This window comes from Oncorhynchus kisutch, linkage group LG14 (genome assembly GCF_002021735.2).
Source record: "Oncorhynchus kisutch isolate 150728-3 linkage group LG14, Okis_V2, whole genome shotgun sequence".
In the NCBI taxonomy this organism is placed as follows: domain Eukaryota; kingdom Metazoa; phylum Chordata; class Actinopteri; order Salmoniformes; family Salmonidae; genus Oncorhynchus; species Oncorhynchus kisutch.
Window position 1 is genome coordinate 79,988,716 of NC_034187.2, and position 17,853 is coordinate 80,006,568.

Genomic DNA, 17,853 nt, shown 5'->3' on the forward strand with positions numbered 1-17,853 from the left:
GGTTAGGGTATGGGGGTTAGGGTATGTAGGGTTGGCTTATGGTATAGATATTAAAATGTCATTCCCTGGCAATAGCTCTGGTGGGCATTCCTGAGGTCAGCATGCCAATTGCACGCTCCCTCAAAACATGAGACACCTGTGGCATTATGTTGTGTGACAAAACTGCACATTTTAGACTGGCCTTTTATTGTCCCCAGCACAAGGTGCACCTGTGTATTGATCGTGCTGTTTAATAAGCTTCTTGATATGCCACACCTGTCAGTCAGGTGGATGGATTATTTTGTCAAAAGTGAAATGCTCACTAACAGGGATGTAAACAAATGGATGCACAACATTTGAGAGAAATAGGCTTTTTGAGCTTATGGAACATTTCTGGGATCTTTTATTTCAGCTCATGAAACATACGACCAAGACTTCACATTCTGCGTTTATATTTTTGTTCAGCCTATGGCTAGTTTGCCAGCCTTGGCGTTGCTATCCGTCCCTACTTTACATAAGGGTCAATAGATATATACTTATACATTTTAAACCGCATCTTACACACATTATTGTACATTCTAGCGATCTACCTTCTGCAGCGATAATTTATTTTTGTAGTCTGTTTCAGATGTTTTCTTCCGGTTCAAGGGCCATGCTCTACAACCGTGATAACCAATCATTGTTAACAGCGGAGCGGCTAACCAATTAATCGCCCTGCGAACAGGAAGTACTTCAGGTTTCGTACTTGTGGAGAAAGCGGCTCGTCGAGAGAAACGTTCATTCACTTAGGACGACTTAGTTATATTATACTAAATCGTTTTTTATTGATTTGCTTAGTCATGATTGAACCAAAGAAGAGACCGGGGGACATGGCGGTGGTTCCTGCCGGTGGAGTCAAGAGGCCCAGGGCCGAGCTGATCGCTGCGGCACAGTCGCAACAACTCGTGGCCATGGTTAGGAAAGAGGGGGTACATCAAAATACAAGGGAAACGCTATCTAGTTTCAGAAAGTTGTTAGCTAGTTATGTTTTCAGTCTTTCGACTAATGGCAAATTCTCTCAAATGCAGCCACAATTAGCTGTGACTGATATGTTGACTGTTTGCTAGCTAAAGGAAGGCTATCCAATGTAAATACGGCTAGCAGGAAGCTAATTTAGTTACTGCTGACAAGGATACCGGATAGCATGGACCAGATTGCTAGTGATCCATGCACATACAGTAACGTCTGTCTGTAAGTCTGTAATATGACAACATGATGTTCTCCTCCCTTCTCCAGGGCCCTCCCCGCAGCTCCAGCCTGCAGGCTCCCATCATGTTGATGTGTGGCCATGAGGGAGAGGTCTACTGCTGCAAGTTCCATCCTAACGGGGCCACACTGGCCTCCTCTGGCTATGACAGGCTCATCTGTAAGTTAAACACAGACTTTATATTTACAGTACCAGTCAAAAGTTTGGACACCACCTACTTCTACATTGTAGAATAATAGTTAAGACATTTAAAAGGATTAAATAACATGGAATCATGTAGTAACCAGAAAAGTGTTAAAATAAAAAATATATATATTTGAGATTCTTCAAAGTAGCCACCCTTTGCCTCGATGACAGCTTTGCACACTCTTGGCATTCTCTCAACCTGCTTCATGAGGTAGTCACCTGGAATGCCTCTCTCTCTCTCTACAGTGATGTGGAATGTTTACGGGGACTGTGATAACTTTGCCACCCTGAAGGGACACAGTGGTGCTGTGATGGAGCTTCACTACAACACAGACGGCAGGTAGGATACTCACAAACACTTGCTCAGGTCAGGGAAAAACGTGATGTGTGACGGTTGTTGTTGACAACACGTTGGGAGAATATGACGTAGGTTTTCTGGCCCTATCCCTGTGTGCAGCCTGCTGTTCAGTGCCAGCACAGACAAGACTGTGGGAGTGTGGGACAGTGAGACGGGTGAGAGGATCAAGCGTCTGAAAGGCCACACCTCCTTCGTTAACTCCTGCTACCCTGCTCGCCGCGGGCCTCAGCTCGTCTGTACCGGCAGCGACGATGGAACCGTCAAGGTAACCGTGGCGACCGATGTTCTTCAACCCTGGTCCCAGACAGCTACCTGGGTGTGCAGGCTTTAGTTCCAGCTTGGTACTATAACACCTGTTTACCTGATCTGTTCATTGAAAGCTGCTTTATGGAGGAACAGTAAAGAATTGACCTACTGTGATATTATCTCATCTAGCGATCTGAAGATGAATGCACTAACTGTGGATAAGAGCGTCTGGATAAGAGCGTCTGCTAAATAACTAACATGTAATGTAAATGTGTTAATGTTGGGTTGGAACTAAAGCCTACCACGCAGAATCTGGGGAGTGTTGGTTGACTGCTGTTCTAGTTGTGGGACATCAGTCAGATGTGTGTGTGTGTTGTAGCTGTGGGACGTCAGTCAGATGTGTGTGTGTGTTGTAGCTGTGGGACGTCAGTCAGATGTGTGTGTGTTGTAGCTGTGGGACGTCAGTCAGGTGTGTGTGTGTTGTAGCTGTGGGACGTCAGTCAGGTGTGTGTGTGTTGTAGCTGTGGGACGTCAGTCAGATGTGTGTGTGTTGTAGCTGTGGGACGTCAGTCAGATGTGTGTGTGTTGTAGCTGTGGGACGTCAGTTTGTGTGTGTGTGTGTGTTGTAGCTGTGGGACGTCAGTCAGTTGTGTGTGTGTGTGTGTTGTAGCTGTGACACCACTGTTGTGTCGTTGGCAAACTTAATGATGGTGCCTGGCCATGAAGTCATGGGTGAACATGGAGTACAGGAGGGGACTAAGCATGTACCCCTGAGGGGCCCCCGTGTTGAGGATCAGCGTAGCAGATGTTGTTGCCTACCCTCACCAGCTTGGAGCGGCCCATCAGGAAGTCCAGGATCCAGTTGCAAGGGGAGGTGTTCAGTCCCAGGGTCCTTAGCTTAGGGATGGGCTTCGTGGGCACTATGGTGTTGAACACTGAGCTGTAGTCAATTAACAGCATTCTCATGTAGGTGTTCCTTTTGTCCAGGTGGGAAAGGGCAGTGTTGAGTGCAATAGAGATTGCATCATCTGTTGGGGCCGTATTCTAATTGGAGTGGGTCTAGGGTTTCCGGGATGATGGTGTTGATGTGAGCCGTGACCAGCCTTTCAAAGCACTTCATGGCTACAGACGTGAGTGCTACGGGGCGGTAGTCAGTTAGGCAGGTTACCTTGATGTTCTTGGGCACAGTCAGGTGTGTGTGTGTTGTAGCTGTGGGACGTCAGTCAGGTGTGTGTGTGTGTGTTGTAGCTGTGGGACGTCAGTCAGGTGTGTGTGTGTTGTAGCTGTGGGACGTCAGTCAGGTGTGTGTGTGTTGTAGCTGTGGGACGTCAGTCAGGTGTGTGTGTGTTGTAGCTGTGGGACGTCAGTCAGGTGTGTGTGTGTTGTAGCTGTGGGATGTCAGTCAGATGTGTGTGTGTGTTGTAGCTGTGGGACGTCAGTCAGATGTGTGTGTGTGTGTGTGTGTTGTAGCTGTGGGACGTCAGTCAGATGTGTGTGTGTGTGTGTGTTGTAGCTGTGGGACGTCAGTCAGATGTGTGTGTGTTGTAGCTGTGGGACGTCAGTCAGATGTGAGTGTGTGTGTTGTAGCTGTGGGACGTCAGTCAGATGTGAGTGTGTGTGTTGTAGCTGTGGGACGTCAGTCAGATGTGTGTGTGTTGTAGCTGTGGGACGTCAGTCAGATGTGTGTGTGTTGTAGCTGTGGGACGTCAGTCAGATGTGTGTGTGTGTGTGTGTGTGTGTGTGTTGTAGCTGTGGGACGTCAGTCAGATGTGTGTGTGTGTGTGTGTTGTAGCTGTGGGACGTCAGTCAGTTGTGTGTGTTGTAGCTGTGGGACGTCAGTCAGTCAGGTGTGTGTGTTGTAGCTGTGGGACGTCAGTTTGTGTGTGTGTGTGTGTTGTAGCTGTGGGACGTCAGTCAGTTGTGTGTGTGTGTGTGTTGTAGCTGTGGGACATCAGTCGGGGGGGTGTGTGTGTGTGTTGTAGCTGTGGGACATCAGTCAGGTGTGTGTGTGTGTTGTAGCTGTGGGACGTCAGTCAGTTGTGTGTGTGTGTGTGTTGTAGCTGTGGGACGTCAGTCAGTTGTGTGTGTGTTGTAGCTGTGGGACGTCAGTCAGTTGTGTGTGTGTGTGTGTTGTAGCTGTGGGACGTCAGTCAGTTGTGTGTGTGTGTGTGTTGTAGCTGTGGGACATCAGGCAGGTGTGTGTGTGTGTTGTAGCTGTGGGACATCAGTCAGTTGTGTGTGTGTGTGTGTGTTGTAGCTGTGGGACATCAGTCAGTTGTGTGTGTGTGTGTGTGTTGTAGCTGTGGGACATCAGTCAGGTGTGTGTGTGTGTGTTGTAGCTGTGGGACGTCAGTCAGATGTGTGTGTGTTGTAGCTGTGGGACGTCAGTCAGGTGTGTGTGTGTTGTAGCTGTGGGACGTCAGTCAGGTGTGTGTGTGTTGTAGCTGTGGGACGTCAGTCAGGTGTGTGTGTTGTAGCTGTGGGATGTCAGTCAGATGTGTGTGTGTGTGTTGTAGCTGTGGGACGTCAGTCAGATGTGTGTGTGTGTGTGTGTGTTGTAGCTGTGGGACGTCAGTCAGATGTGTGTGTGTGTGTGTGTTGTAGCTGTGGGACGTCAGTCAGATGTGTGTGTGTGTTGTAGCTGTGGGACGTCAGTCAGATGTGTGTGTGAGTGTGTGTGTTGTAGCTGTGGGACGTCAGTCAGATGTGTGTGTGTTGTAGCTGTGGGACGTCAGTCAGATGTGTGTGTGTTGTAGCTGTGGGACGTCAGTCAGATGTGTGTGTGTTGTAGCTGTGGGACGTCAGTCAGATGTGTGTGTGTGTGTGTGTGTGTGTGTGTTGTAGCTGTGGGACGTCAGTCAGATGTGTGTGTGTGTGTGTGTTGTAGCTGTGGGACGTCAGTCAGTTGTGTGTGTTGTAGCTGTGGGACGTCAGTCAGTCAGGTGTGTGTGTTGTAGCTGTGGGACGTCAGTTTGTGTGTGTGTGTGTGTTGTAGCTGTGGGACGTCAGTCAGTTGTGTGTGTGTGTGTGTTGTAGCTGTGGGACATCAGTCGGGGGGGTGTGTGTGTGTGTTGTAGCTGTGGGACATCAGTCAGGTGTGTGTGTGTGTGTGTTGTAGCTGTGGGACGTCAGTCAGTTGTGTGTGTGTGTGTGTTGTAGCTGTGGGACGTCAGTCAGTTGTGTGTGTGTGTGTGTTGTAGCTGTGGGACATCAGGCAGGTGTGTGTGTGTGTTGTAGCTGTGGGACATCAGTCAGTTGTGTGTGTGTGTGTGTGTTGTAGCTGTGGGACATCAGTCAGGTGTGTGTGTGTGTTGTAGCTGTGGGACATCAGTCAGTTGTGTGTGTGTGTGTGTTGTAGCTGTGGGACATCAGTCAGTTGTGTGTGTGTGTGTGTTGTAGCTGTGGGACATCCGTAAGAAGGGGGCGGTCCATACGTTCCAGAACACCTACCAGGTGTTGGCCGTCACATTCAACGACACCAGCGACCAGATCCTGTCTGGAGGCATCGACAACGACATCAAGGTACGTGTGTGTGTGTGTGTGTGTGTGTGTGGCATGGCTACTGTTGTCACATCATAGCACCTCATTTAACCTCTATCACTATCAATGTCTCTTTGTGACTGTGTCACCCAGAGCGACTGTGTCACCCAGAGCGACTGTTTTGCATTTTGGATTCGTCACATTGAAAGATCCAGTCTAGCTAGTCCAGATGAGTGAGGAATGAATCACGGAATGGCATGCTCCATCAGAACTCAATCCAAACTAATAAAAAGGCCATTAATAATTCTACTGGGATTATTGATCAGGTGGTGGCTGTGTAGTGGAGACATAGTGAGCAACATAGTACAGCGATCCCGAGTGGCGCAGCGGTCTGAGGCATTGCATCTCAGTGCTAGAGGCGTCACTACAGACCCTGGTTCGATTCTGTTCGGCTGTTTCACAACTGGCCGTGATTAGGAGTCCCATAGGGACTGACCGTTAGAGGATCTGGAGGGAGGGAGATGAAACCGACCGTTAGAGAATCTGAAGGGAGGGAGATGAAACCGACCGTCAGAGAATCTGAAGGGAGGGCGATGAAACCGACTGTCCGAGGATCTGGAGGGGGGAGATGAAACCGACTGTCCGGGGATCTGGAGGGAGGGAGACTGGATGATCAAAATGACCTGAAATAGGTTAATGAAGTGAAATGAACAGGGAGATGGACGTCAGACTCACCCAACATCTCTTTTTGGTGCTTGAGGGAGGGATGGGTCTGACAGCATGCAAGCAGTCAGGGGCTCCTGGTTGGCTGGTGCGTGTGGGCCTGAAGCAGGGCATCTGTCTCCTGCTGACAGGTTCTCTGAGGCATGCTGGGTAGCTGAGCAGAAGATATTCACAATCAAAGATGTGATGACATTAGCCTGTCATATATCAATCATAACACATTCTTCCAACCACATACATTCAAAGTAAATGGTAATGAGAAAGGTGGGAAAAAATGACTCATTTACGTATATACTAAATCATCAGATAAAATCAAATTTTATTTGTCACATTCGCCAAATACAACACGTGTAGTAGACCTTACTGTGAAATGCTTATTAACAAGCCCTTAACCAACAATGCAGTTTTAAGAAAAAACAAGAGTTAAGAAGAAATATATTTACTAAATGAACTAAAGTAAAAAAAAATAAAAGAGCAACAATAAAATAACGAGTCGATGTGCGGGGGTTGAGGTAATTGAGGTAACATGTACATGTAGGTGGGGGTATAGGTTGAGGTAATTGAGGTAACATGTACATGTAGGTGGGGGTATAGGTTGAGGTAATTGAGGTAACATGTACATGTAGGTGGGGGTGTAGGTTGAGGTAATTGAGGTAACATGTACATGTAGGTGGGGGTATAGGTTGAGGTAATTGAGGTAACATGTACATGTAGGTGGGGGTATAGGTTGAGGTAATTGAGGTAACATGTACATGTAGGTGGGGGTGTAGGTTGAGGTAACATGTACATGTAGGTGGGGGGTGTAGGTTGAGGTAATTGAGGTAACATGTACATGTAGGTGGGGGTATAGGTTGAGGTAATTGAGGTAACATGTACATGTAGGTGGGGGTGTAGATTGAGGTAACATGTACATGTAGGTGGGGGTATAGGTTGAGGTAATTGAGGTAACATGTACATGTAGGTGGGGGTATAGGTTGAGGTAATTGAGGTAACATGTACATGTAGGTGGGGGTATAGGTTGAGGTAATTGAGGTAACATGTACATGTAGGTGGGGGTGTAGATTGAGGTAACATGTACATGTAGGTGGGGGTGTAGGTTGAGGTAATTGAGGTAACATGTACATGTAGGTGGGGGTATAGGTTGAGGTAATTGAGGTACCATGTACATGTAGGTGGGGGTGTAGATTGAGGTAACATGTACATGTAGGTGGGGGTATAGGTTGAGGTAATTGAGGTAACATGTACATGTAGGTGGGGGTATAGGTTGAGGTAATTGAGGTAACATGTAGGTGGGGGTAAAGTGACTATGCATAGATAATAAACAGTTCGTAGCAGCAGTGTACAAAACAAATGGAAGGGGAATCAATGTAAAAGTCCTGGTAGCCATCTGATTAGCTGTTCAGCAGTCTTATGGCTTGGGGTTAGAAGCAGTTCAGAAACCTTTTGGACCTAGACTTGGCGCTCCAGTACCGTTTACTGTTTGGTAGCAGAGAGGACAGTCTAGGACTAGGGTGGCTGGAGTCTTTGGCAATTTTTAGGGCGTTCCTCTGACTAGCACTAACCTCTGTAGCGCCTTACGGTCAGATGCCGAGCAGTTGCCATACCAGGCGGTGATGCAACCATGCTCTCAATGGTGCAGATGTATCACTTTTTGAGGATCTGAGGACCCTTGCCAAATCTTTTCAGTCTCCTGAGGGGGAATAGGTGTTGTCGTGCCCTCTTCGGGACTGTCTTGGTGTGTTTGGACCATGATAGTTTGTTGGTGATGTGGACACCAAGGAACTTGAAGCTCTCAACCTGCTCCACAACAGTCCTGTCAATGAGAATGGGGGTGTGCTCGGCACTCCTTTTCCTGTAGTCCACAATCATCTCCTTTGTCTTGATCACTTGCGGGAGAGGTTGTTGTCCTGGCACCACATTTCCAGGTCTCCGACCTCCTTATAGGCTGTCTTGTCAGTGATCCGGCCTACCACTGTTGTGTCGTTGGCAAACTTAATGATGGTGCCTGGCCATGAAGTCATGGGTGAACATGGAGTACAGGAGGGGACTAAGCATGTACCCCTGAGGGGCCCCCGTGTTGAGGATCAGCGTAGCAGATGTTGTTGCCTACCCTCACCAGCTTGGAGCGGCCCATCAGGAAGTCCAGGATCCAGTTGCAAGGGGAGGTGTTCAGTCCCAGGGTCCTTAGCTTAGGGATGGGCTTCGTGGGCACTATGGTGTTGAACACTGAGCTGTAGTCAATTAACAGCATTCTCATGTAGGTGTTCCTTTTGTCCAGGTGGGAAAGGGCAGTGTTGAGTGCAATAGAGATTGCATCATCTGTTGGGGCCGTATTCTAATTGGAGTGGGTCTAGGGTTTCCGGGATGATGGTGTTGATGTGAGCCGTGACCAGCCTTTCAAAGCACTTCATGGCTACAGACGTGAGTGCTACGGGGCGGTAGTCAGTTAGGCAGGTTACCTTGATGTTCTTGGGCACAGGGGCTATGGTGGTCTGCTTGAAACATATTGGTATTACAGACTCAGCCAGGGACAGGTTGAACATGTCAGTGAAGACACTTGCCAGTTAGGCAGTGCGTGCTCGGAGTATCCTTCTGGCCCTGCGGCCTTGTGAATGTTGACCTGTTTAAAAGGCTTACTCACATATGACCCTGACTCGATATGACCCTGTGATCGACCATGACCCTGACTCGATATGACCCTGTGATCGACCATGACCCTGACTCGATATGACCCTGTGATCGCCATGACTCGATATGACCCTGTGATCGACCATGACCCTGACTCGATATGACCCTGTGATCGACCATGACCCTGACTCGATATGACCCTGTGATCGACCATGACCCTGACTCGATATGACCCTGTGATCGACCATGACCCTGACTCGATATGACCCTGTGATCGACCATGACCCTGACTCGATATGACCCTGTGATCGACCATGACCCTGACTCGATATGACCCTGTGATCGACCATGACCCTGACTCGATATGACCCTGTGATCGGCCATGACCCTGACTCGATATGACCCTGTGATCGACTATGACCCTGACTCGATATGACCCTGTGATCGACCCTGACTCGATATGACCCTGTGATCGACCATGACCCTGACTCGATATGACCCTGTGATCGACCATGACCCTGACTCGATATGACCCTGTGATCGACCATGACCCTGACTCAATATGACCCTGTGATCGACCATGACCCTGACTCGATATGACCCTGTGATCGACCCTGACTCGATATGACCCTGACTCGATATGACCCTGTGATCGACCCTGACTCGATATGACCCTGTGATCGACCATGACCCTGACACTCTGGACCTGAAGTTGACAGAATCCTCAAACTCAATAATAAGGCTAAACCGTCAGGACATCTGGCAAAAAAAAACGTGTCATATTTTGAAAAATGTCTTCCAGGTTAATGCAAATGTTCTTATAAATGTTCTCTTTTTTTTAAATATTATTTTTTTGTCCTGGATCCAAATTCAGCCGCTTGCTGTTGATGAGATTTGAAGGGTTTCGATACTCTCTCAAGCCAACTTCTTACCATTCAATATCTTGGCTCGTTCAGCAGCGTCCTGTTTAGCAGCGTCCTGTTTAGCAGCGTCCTGTTTAGCAGCGTCCTGTTTAGCAGCGTCCTGTTCAGCAGCGTCCTGTTTAGCAGCGTCCTGTTTAGCAGCGTCCTGTTTAGCAGCGTCCTGTTTAGCAGCGTCCTGTTCAGCAGCGTCCTGGTCAGCAGCGTCCTGGTCAGCAGCGTCCTGTTCAGCAGCGTCCTGGTCAGCAGCGTCCTGTTTAGCAGCGTCCTGTTTAGCAGCGTCCTGTTTAGCAGCGTCCTGTTTAGCAGCGTCCTGTTTAGCAGCGTCCTGTTTAGCAGCGTCCTGTTTAGCAGCGTCCTGTTTAGCAGCGTCCTGTTTAGCAGCGTCCTGTTTAGCAGCGTCCTGTTTAGCAGCGTCCTGTTTAGCAGCGTCCTGTTCAGCAGCGTCCTGTTCAGTGACCATAACTATACCCTTTTTGTATCACCGTCTTGGAGGACAGAATATCTCCGAACACATAAAACATGTCCTCAAGATTCCCAACGATAATATTTCCAATGCCGCATTTCCTCAGTGAAGGATCTCGTTGATTCCACGTGATTCGCGTTGGTCTTCCGTTGAGTCTTTCCCATCTCGTATTGTCCAAGGCAGACTCTGCGTGCTTTTGATGGTAAAAGTTTGTAGGTATGAACCCAATTATATATATTTTTTCTCTCTGCCTTTTCAGAACTTAATTGAGTGGATTGACCCTTGTGGACTTAATTTCTTGAAGATCATATGCTCGTTGGTGTGCATGTGTAAATCACCTGTACAAGGAGGTGATGCCCTCAGATCCATGTCTGAACACAAGGGTTAACAAATTTGACTTGCTGATATCTTCTCGGTAGAGTAGTTTTGATGGAAGTTATCTATCAGAACAGTCTCAATTCGGTGAGGCATGGACTCTACAATATTTTAAGTGTTCCACAGGGATGCTGGTCCATGTTGACTCCAATGCTTCCCACAGTTGTCAAGTTGACTGGATGTCCTTCGGTTGGTGGACCATTCTTAATACACACAGGAAGCTGTTGAGCATGAAAAACCCAGCAGCGTTGCAGTTCTTGACACAAACCAGTGCGCCTGGCACCTACTACCCCGTTCAAAGGAACTTCATATTTTTGACTATCCCATTCACCCTCAGAATGGCACACATTCCCAGTTGTCTCGAGGCTTAAAACATCCTTCTTTAACCTGTCTCCTCCCCTTCATCTTTAACCTGTCTCCTCCCCTTCATCTTTAACCTGTCTCCTTGCCCTTCATCTTTAACCTGTCTCCTGCGCTTCATCTTTAACCTGTCTCCTGCGCTTCATCTTTAACCTGTCTCCTGCCCTTCATCTTTAACCTGTCTCCTGCCCTTCATCTTTAACCAGGTCTCCTGCCCTTCATCTTTAACCAGGTCTCCTGCCCTTCATCTTTAACCAGGTCTCCTGCCCTTCATCTTTAACCAGGTCTCCTCCCCTTCATCTTTAACCAGGTCTCCTCCCCTTCATCTTTAACCAGGTCTCCTCCCCTTCATCTTTAACCAGGTCTCCTGCCCTTCATCTTTAACCAGGTCTCCTCCCCTTCATCTTTAACCAGGCCCCCCCCCTTCATCTTTAACCAGGTCTCCTCCCCTTCATCTACACTGATTTGAAGTGGTTATGACAAGTGACATCAATAAGGGATCATATCTTTCACCTGGTCAGTCTGTCATGGAAAGAGCAGATGTTCCTAATGTTTTGTATATCAAAAAAAATATATACAAAAAAATGTGCTACATTTTTTATTTTATCAGTCTGCTTGCTTCAGCGAGGTTCGAGTGCTGACATCACTTTTTGAAACCATTCCTACTTAATAAACGGCAAAGCTTTTTGTCCTCTCATCCACTTCAGAGAGGATGGAGTGTTCCGGTATTCCAACACTGTCACGGTTCCACACGGTGCACTCTGTCTTTGTTTGATATCAGCTTTTGTTTTTAATTTGATTAATGGTTTGTTAGTTTTGATCGGGACACCCAGTTCGCTGTTTTATTCCCTTATTCTTTCTTCTCATTGTAATTCGTTGCAGTTGAGTTTCACGAGGCCCGGTTGGCACATACAGAACATATGAGTGTCAGTGATGTATCAGTCCTACCAGGATCTCTGAGAAGGTCTACAATCGAGTCTAGTAGTGCCGAGGGGGTTTAGTGCTTTTTGAGGTCTGTTCGGTTAGATTATTGAAAAATAATCACTGGTTTCGATGATGCATAATGTGGGTTGAATACTGTAATAACAGAATAGCAAAACTAATAAAAGTCCCAGGATGGTAGTGACGGCCCAATACTGCTTATCACTTATTAACCATCATTTATTCACTGACTTTAATTAAATATTTAATTATATTATTATTATTAATAATAATAATTATAAATGTAATTATATTTCAGTCGTTTATTGAGTTTGTTTTATTTGATGACTTTTATTACTGCTGAATACCAACTATCAATCACTTAGATTAGTGGTTCCTAAACTGGGGGGCGGTGGGGGGGTGACATTACTAAACTGGGTTGTAATAGTAGAATGTACAAGGTGACATTACTAAACTGGGTTGTAATAGTAGAATGTACAAGGTGACATTACTAAACTGGGTTGTAATAGTAGAATACACAAGGTGACATTACTAAACTGGGTTGTAATAGTAGAATGTACAAGGTGACATTACTAAACTGGGTAGTACATCATCAGTTCCTCTTGTCTTGTCAGTCATTACGTAACTTAGAGAACAATTTATAACTTGTCAGAAATGTCCAGATCAACTAACATGGCAGCTACCGTTTCTCAGCCACTCAAATATCACCTGAATAAACATTATAAATGGTCAAATGTATAGAATTACAAGAAAATTTGCTTTAAAACTGAAACACTTTCTCTGCACCCCATGACAAAATGTGTAGAATTGCAGGAAATAATCTTTAAACCTGTAAAATGTTCTCTCCACCAACAAGATGTGAACAGTTTGTGTCATGAACAGTGCTTGTGCCTATAGAAATAGATGTGATATGTTTCCCAATGCTGGAAGGAAGACCTGAGTGAAGATGTTTGGGAACCCTTGACTTAGATCATATATTGTCAAGTCGAGATGCCTCATGAAACAAATTGCTCTCTATCTTGCTTTCTTCTCTGTTTGTTTTTCTGTCTCTGTGTCTGCCCCAACACTGACCGGATAAGTAGGCAGCGCAGTGGATTGTGGTCATTGTAGTTAATTACCATGTTTTCTGTGCTAAACTGTCAAATATTAACCTGCTATTAACACCCTAGCACATCGCACAGTTCAGGATTTATCTCTAGAAAAATTACGCATTGGGCTCACAAAAAAACGAACAAATTGGAATTCAAATAATTGAACCGACGTTGTGAATGAGTCGTTTTTAACAAATAACAAAAAGTGGTTATTCACTCTGCACTACATTCTAGACTCAGATGGTGACCCTTAGGTCATTTACAGGAAGGAGAGGTGGAGGGAGAGGGATGAGCGGTAGAGATGTCTCATCACTCCACTCCCACTAGTCTGAGAACACATTAGTCTCAACAGCTATGTAACTGTAGCCATGTGCAGAAGGAGAAAGGGGATACATGTCTGTATACATGCAGAACCAATACGTCTTTCCCTTGTTACAGTCATATCCCCATCTCTCAATCTGTCACGGATCCCTCTCTCCCTCTCCTCTCTTCCTTTCCTCTCTTCCTTTCCTCTCTCCCTCCCGCCATCTGTCACCTATCTATCGATCTCTCTCGCATATTTTAATTTCTCTCTCTGTGTCAGTGTGTCTCAATTTAAGGTCTTTATTGGCATGGGGAAACACGTTAACGTTGCCAAATCAAGTGAAATAGATAATAAACAACAGTGAAATGAACAATTAAAAAGTGTACAGTAAATATTACACTCACAAACGCTCAAAGAATAAAGACATTTACAAATGTCATTATGTCTATATGCAGTGTTGTAATGATGTGCAAATACTTAAAGTACAAAAGGGAAAATAAATAAACATAAATATAGGTTGTATTTACAATGGTGTTTGTTCTTCACTGGTTGCCATTTTCTTGTGGCAACAGGTCATAAATATTGCTGCTGTGATGCACACTGTGGTATTTCATCCAATAGATATGTAATTTGAGGGAAATGTGTGTCTTTAATATGGTTATACATTGGGCAGGAGGTTAGGAAGTGCAGGTCAGTTTCCACCTCATTTTGTGGGCAGTGTGCACATAGCCTGTCCTCTCTTCAGAGCCAAGTCTGCCTTCGGCGGCCTTTCTCAATAGCAAGGCTATGCTCACTGAGTCTGTACATAGTCAAAGCTTTCCTTACTTTTGGGTCAGTCACAATCCAGCCATCAATCTACACCAGTCAATAACACCTCATTCAAGGGTTTTTATTTTTTTTACTATTTTCTACATTGTAGAATAATAGTGAAGACATCAAAACTATGAAATAACACACATGGAATCATGTAGTAACCAAAAAAGTGTTAAACAAATTAAAATATATTTGAGATTCTTCAAATAGCCACCCTTTGTCTTGATGACAGCTTTGCACTCTCTCAACCAGCTTCATGAGGTAGTCACCTGGAATGCATTTCAATTAACAGGTGTGGAATTTCTTTCCTGAATGCATTTGAGCCAATCAGCTGTATTGTGACATGGTAGGGGTGGTATTCAGAAGATAATATGGATTTGGTATTTTACCAAATAGTGCTATGACAAGAACAGCTTAAATAAGCAAAGATAAATGACAGTCCATTATTACTTTAAGACATGAAGGTCAGTCAATACGGAACATTTCAAGAACTTTGATAATTTCTTCAAGTGCAGTCGCAAAAACCATCAAGCGCTATGTTGAAACTGTCTCTCATGAGGACCGCCACAGGAAAGGAAGACCAAGAGTTACCTCTGGAGGATACGGTCGTTAGAGTTACCTCTGCTGGAGGATACGTTCGTTAGAGTTACCTCTGCTGGAGGATACGGTCGTTAGAGTTACCAGCCTCAAATTGTAGTCCAAATAAATGTTTCTGAGTTTAAGTAACACACATCTCAACAAGAAACCTCTACTAAAGGACACTAATGAATAATCTCAAATATAAAATATATTTTTATTTAACACTTGTTTGGTTACTGCATGATTCCATGTGTTATTTCATCGTTTTGATGTCTTCACTATTGTTCTACAATGTAGAAATTAGTAAAAATGAAGAAAAACCCTTGAATGAGCAGGTGTTCTGAAACTTTGGACCGGTTGTGTATATCTGTGTGCCTGGGAGCTCTTGTGTGTTACTCCCTTTCACATTACGTCACGTACGTACCTTCAGAAAGATGCGTGAGAGAGAGACCAGATCTTACCAGGAGGCTGCTACCTGTGTCGCGTCGTCAGACAGTGAATAACTTACTTCCTGTCTCTCTGTGAGTGCAGGTGTGGGACCTGAGGCAGAATAAGATGATCTATGGTATGCATGGTCATGGGGATTCTCTGACTGGCCTCTGTCTGAGCTCAGAGGGATCCTACCTCCTCTCCAACTCCATGGACAACACAGGTCAGTGTGTGTGGTTACAATACTTGAGTGTCGTCCTATGTGGCTCGGTTGCAACGCCACGGGTCGTGGGTTCTATTCCTACTGAGGCCACTCATGACTAAGTCGCTTTGGATAAAAATCGCCGCTATCGGCCACCGGCCCAAGATCCCGACCTCCAGGCCACCAACAGCTGCCCCTCAACCATCCGAGACCCCCCACCCCAACTATACACGTAGAATATATTATATTATGTACTAATATATGTGTGTGTGTGTGTGTGTGTTGTCCCGTAGTACGTATTTGGGACGTCCGTCCGTTCGCTCCCAAGGAGAGGTGTGTGAAGATATTCCAGGGGAACATTCACAACTTTGAGAAGGTAAATTAAGACTTTTGATCAAAGAGATTCAAGTGTTTTTTTTTTTTTTCGTTTTTTTGACTTTGGAACCGAAGAGACTTTCATTGCCAGTGTGTTTTAATATTCGTGCTCCTGTCATGTGTGTCAGTCTAGTGGCCTGCTATAGCCTGGTTATATCATATTAATTAACTTGTTTATAATACAATGCTGTGTCCACAGAACCTTCTGAGGTGTTCCTGGTCTGCTGACGGCAGCAAGATTGCAGCAGGCTCAGCTGACAGGTGAACACACGCACACACACAGCAATACACCCCCCCCCCCTCAAAATGCACCAAACACCTCTTCACTTCTTGTATGATCCTTTTATAAGCTGTTTGTGTGTGTTTCCAGGTTTGTGTATGTGTGGGACACCACCTCTCGTAGGATCCTGTACAAGCTGCCAGGCCACGCTGGGTCCGTCAATGAGGTTGCCTTCCATCCCGAGGAGCCTATTGGTGAGAGGACTTTGTTTATATCCGTGTATCTGACGAATCACACGCTCTCCCTGTCTCTTTCTATAGCTTTTTTCCATTGCGGGTTTAATATTTGTCTAGTCTTTTTTTAAATTTAATTTGGTCTGTCCTCTCTCTCATTCTCTAATAGTGACTATTCTATTTTCCCCCAACAGTCCTCTCTGGCGCAAGTGACAAGAGACTCTACATGGGAGAGATTCAGTAGGACTGTCGTGTGTGAGTGTGTGGTGAATGTTCTGCCCCGGAGCCTTGTGTGTATGGATCCAGCCCCCAACTGTGTGAATGAAATGTACTTTTTTAAAAATATGCTTCTGTTTAATTTAGTAACATCCTCAGAGACTGTCATTTACTTTAGAATGTCCAGTCCCAACAACCAACACCTGTGTTTTTTTTTTAAAATTTCTCTTAATAAACTACGTCTGGGGAAAAATATTGTTCTAAGTTATTTGGATTTTTACAAATGATCTTTGAAAGACAGGGTTCTGAAAAAAGGGATGTTTGTTTTTCTGCCGAGTTTATAATGACACTGAAATTATAATGCAAAAATAAAATCCTATCTGTAGAACCTTTTTTAAGTGCCAAATAAACAGGGTTGACAATTTCTTCTGAAATCAGCCGTAAATCCCCTTGTTACAGCGGGAATGGAAGATTGCAAGCTTCACACAAAACAATTGTATTGTTAAATAATTTCTAGCTTGTCTATTTATGGGTAACAGGGTTGATTGCCTTATGCTAAACCCACTCAGTTTTCCACAACATAAGACCAGAAAATGTGCCTGGCTACCCAAACTCATTGCTCCACCACGCCCACAAACCTTTCTTCCCTGCAATCAAATCAAAGTTTATTTGTCACACGCGCCGAATACAACAGGTGTAGTAGACCTTACAGTGAAATGCCGAATACAACAGGTGTAGTAGACCTTACAGTGAAATGCCGAATACAACAGGTGTAGTAGACCTTACAGTGAAATGCCGAATACAACAGGTGTAGTAGACCTTACAGTGGAATGCTGAATACAACAGGTGTAGTAGACCTTACAGTGGAATGCTGAATACAACAGGTGTAGTAGACCTTACAGTGAAATGCTGAATACAACAGGTGTAGTAGACCTTACAGTGAAATGCTGAATACAACAGGTGTAGTAGACCTTACAGTGAAATGCTGAATACAACAGGTGTAGTAGACCTTACAGTGAAATGCTGAATACAACAGGTGTAGTAGACCTTACAGTGAAACGCTGAATACAACAGGTGTAGTAGACCTTACAGTGAAATGCTGAATACAACAGGTGTAGTAGACCTTACAGTGAAATGCTTACTTACAAGCCCTTAATAACCAACAGTGCAATTTTTAAGTAAAAAAAAAATTTGCTATTGGGTGAACAATTAGATAAGGAAATAAAACAACAGTAGCCATTGATGTGGTGTACTCCAATGAGTCGAGATTTGAGTCTTCCCCAACGATTTCAACAACACATTGTAAGCATTCTGATTGGTCCAGAGCCAGAACTCCATGGGTAAAGCAATCCAATGGCTGATGACTTTGTTTTGTACAACACCCCTCATTTTGATGTCACCACAAACGACTTGAATGATTGCAGGGACTGAAGTATGTAGCGACCAAAGAGCGGTGGAAGAATTCCGTTTGAGTCGTCGAGC

At 45.2% G+C, this 17,853-nt stretch overlaps 1 protein-coding gene across 2 annotated transcripts; it reads left to right on the forward strand.

Annotated features, from left to right (window-relative positions):
* Window positions 1–346: 346 nt before the first annotated feature.
* LOC109883790 (U5 small nuclear ribonucleoprotein 40 kDa protein) lies at window positions 347–16,624 on the forward strand. Of its 2 annotated transcripts, none has more exons than XM_020475822.2 (10): window positions 347–932; window positions 1,255–1,384; window positions 1,658–1,751; window positions 1,869–2,034; window positions 5,415–5,537; window positions 15,228–15,348; window positions 15,621–15,703; window positions 15,902–15,963; window positions 16,073–16,176; window positions 16,350–16,624. In XM_020475822.2, the coding sequence occupies exons 1-10, from the start codon at window positions 819–821 to the stop codon at window positions 16,397–16,399; spliced, it is 1,047 nt and encodes a 348-aa protein (XP_020331411.2). In that variant the 5' UTR covers window positions 347–818; the 3' UTR covers window positions 16,400–16,624. The 2 variants fall into 2 exon arrangements, with proteins under 2 accessions (XP_020331411.2, XP_031644890.1); XM_031789030.1 differs by having other exon boundaries at window positions 680–947.
* Window positions 16,625–17,853: the final 1,229 nt, after the last annotated feature.

What these genes read in the sequence shown, in the direction of transcription:
- LOC109883790 (XM_031789030.1), top strand. Translation starts at nt 819, where the DNA reads ATGATTGAACCAAAGAAGAGACCGGGGGACATGGCGGTGGTTCCTGCC. An exon ending in ACATTCACAACTTTGAGAAG is followed by an intron (nt 15,704 to 15,901) that starts GTAAATTAAGAC and finishes CTGTGTCCACAG; the next exon opens with AACCTTCTGAGGTGTTCCTG. An exon ending in GCAGCAGGCTCAGCTGACAG is followed by an intron (nt 15,964 to 16,072) that starts GTGAACACACGC and finishes GTGTGTTTCCAG; the next exon opens with GTTTGTGTATGTGTGGGACA.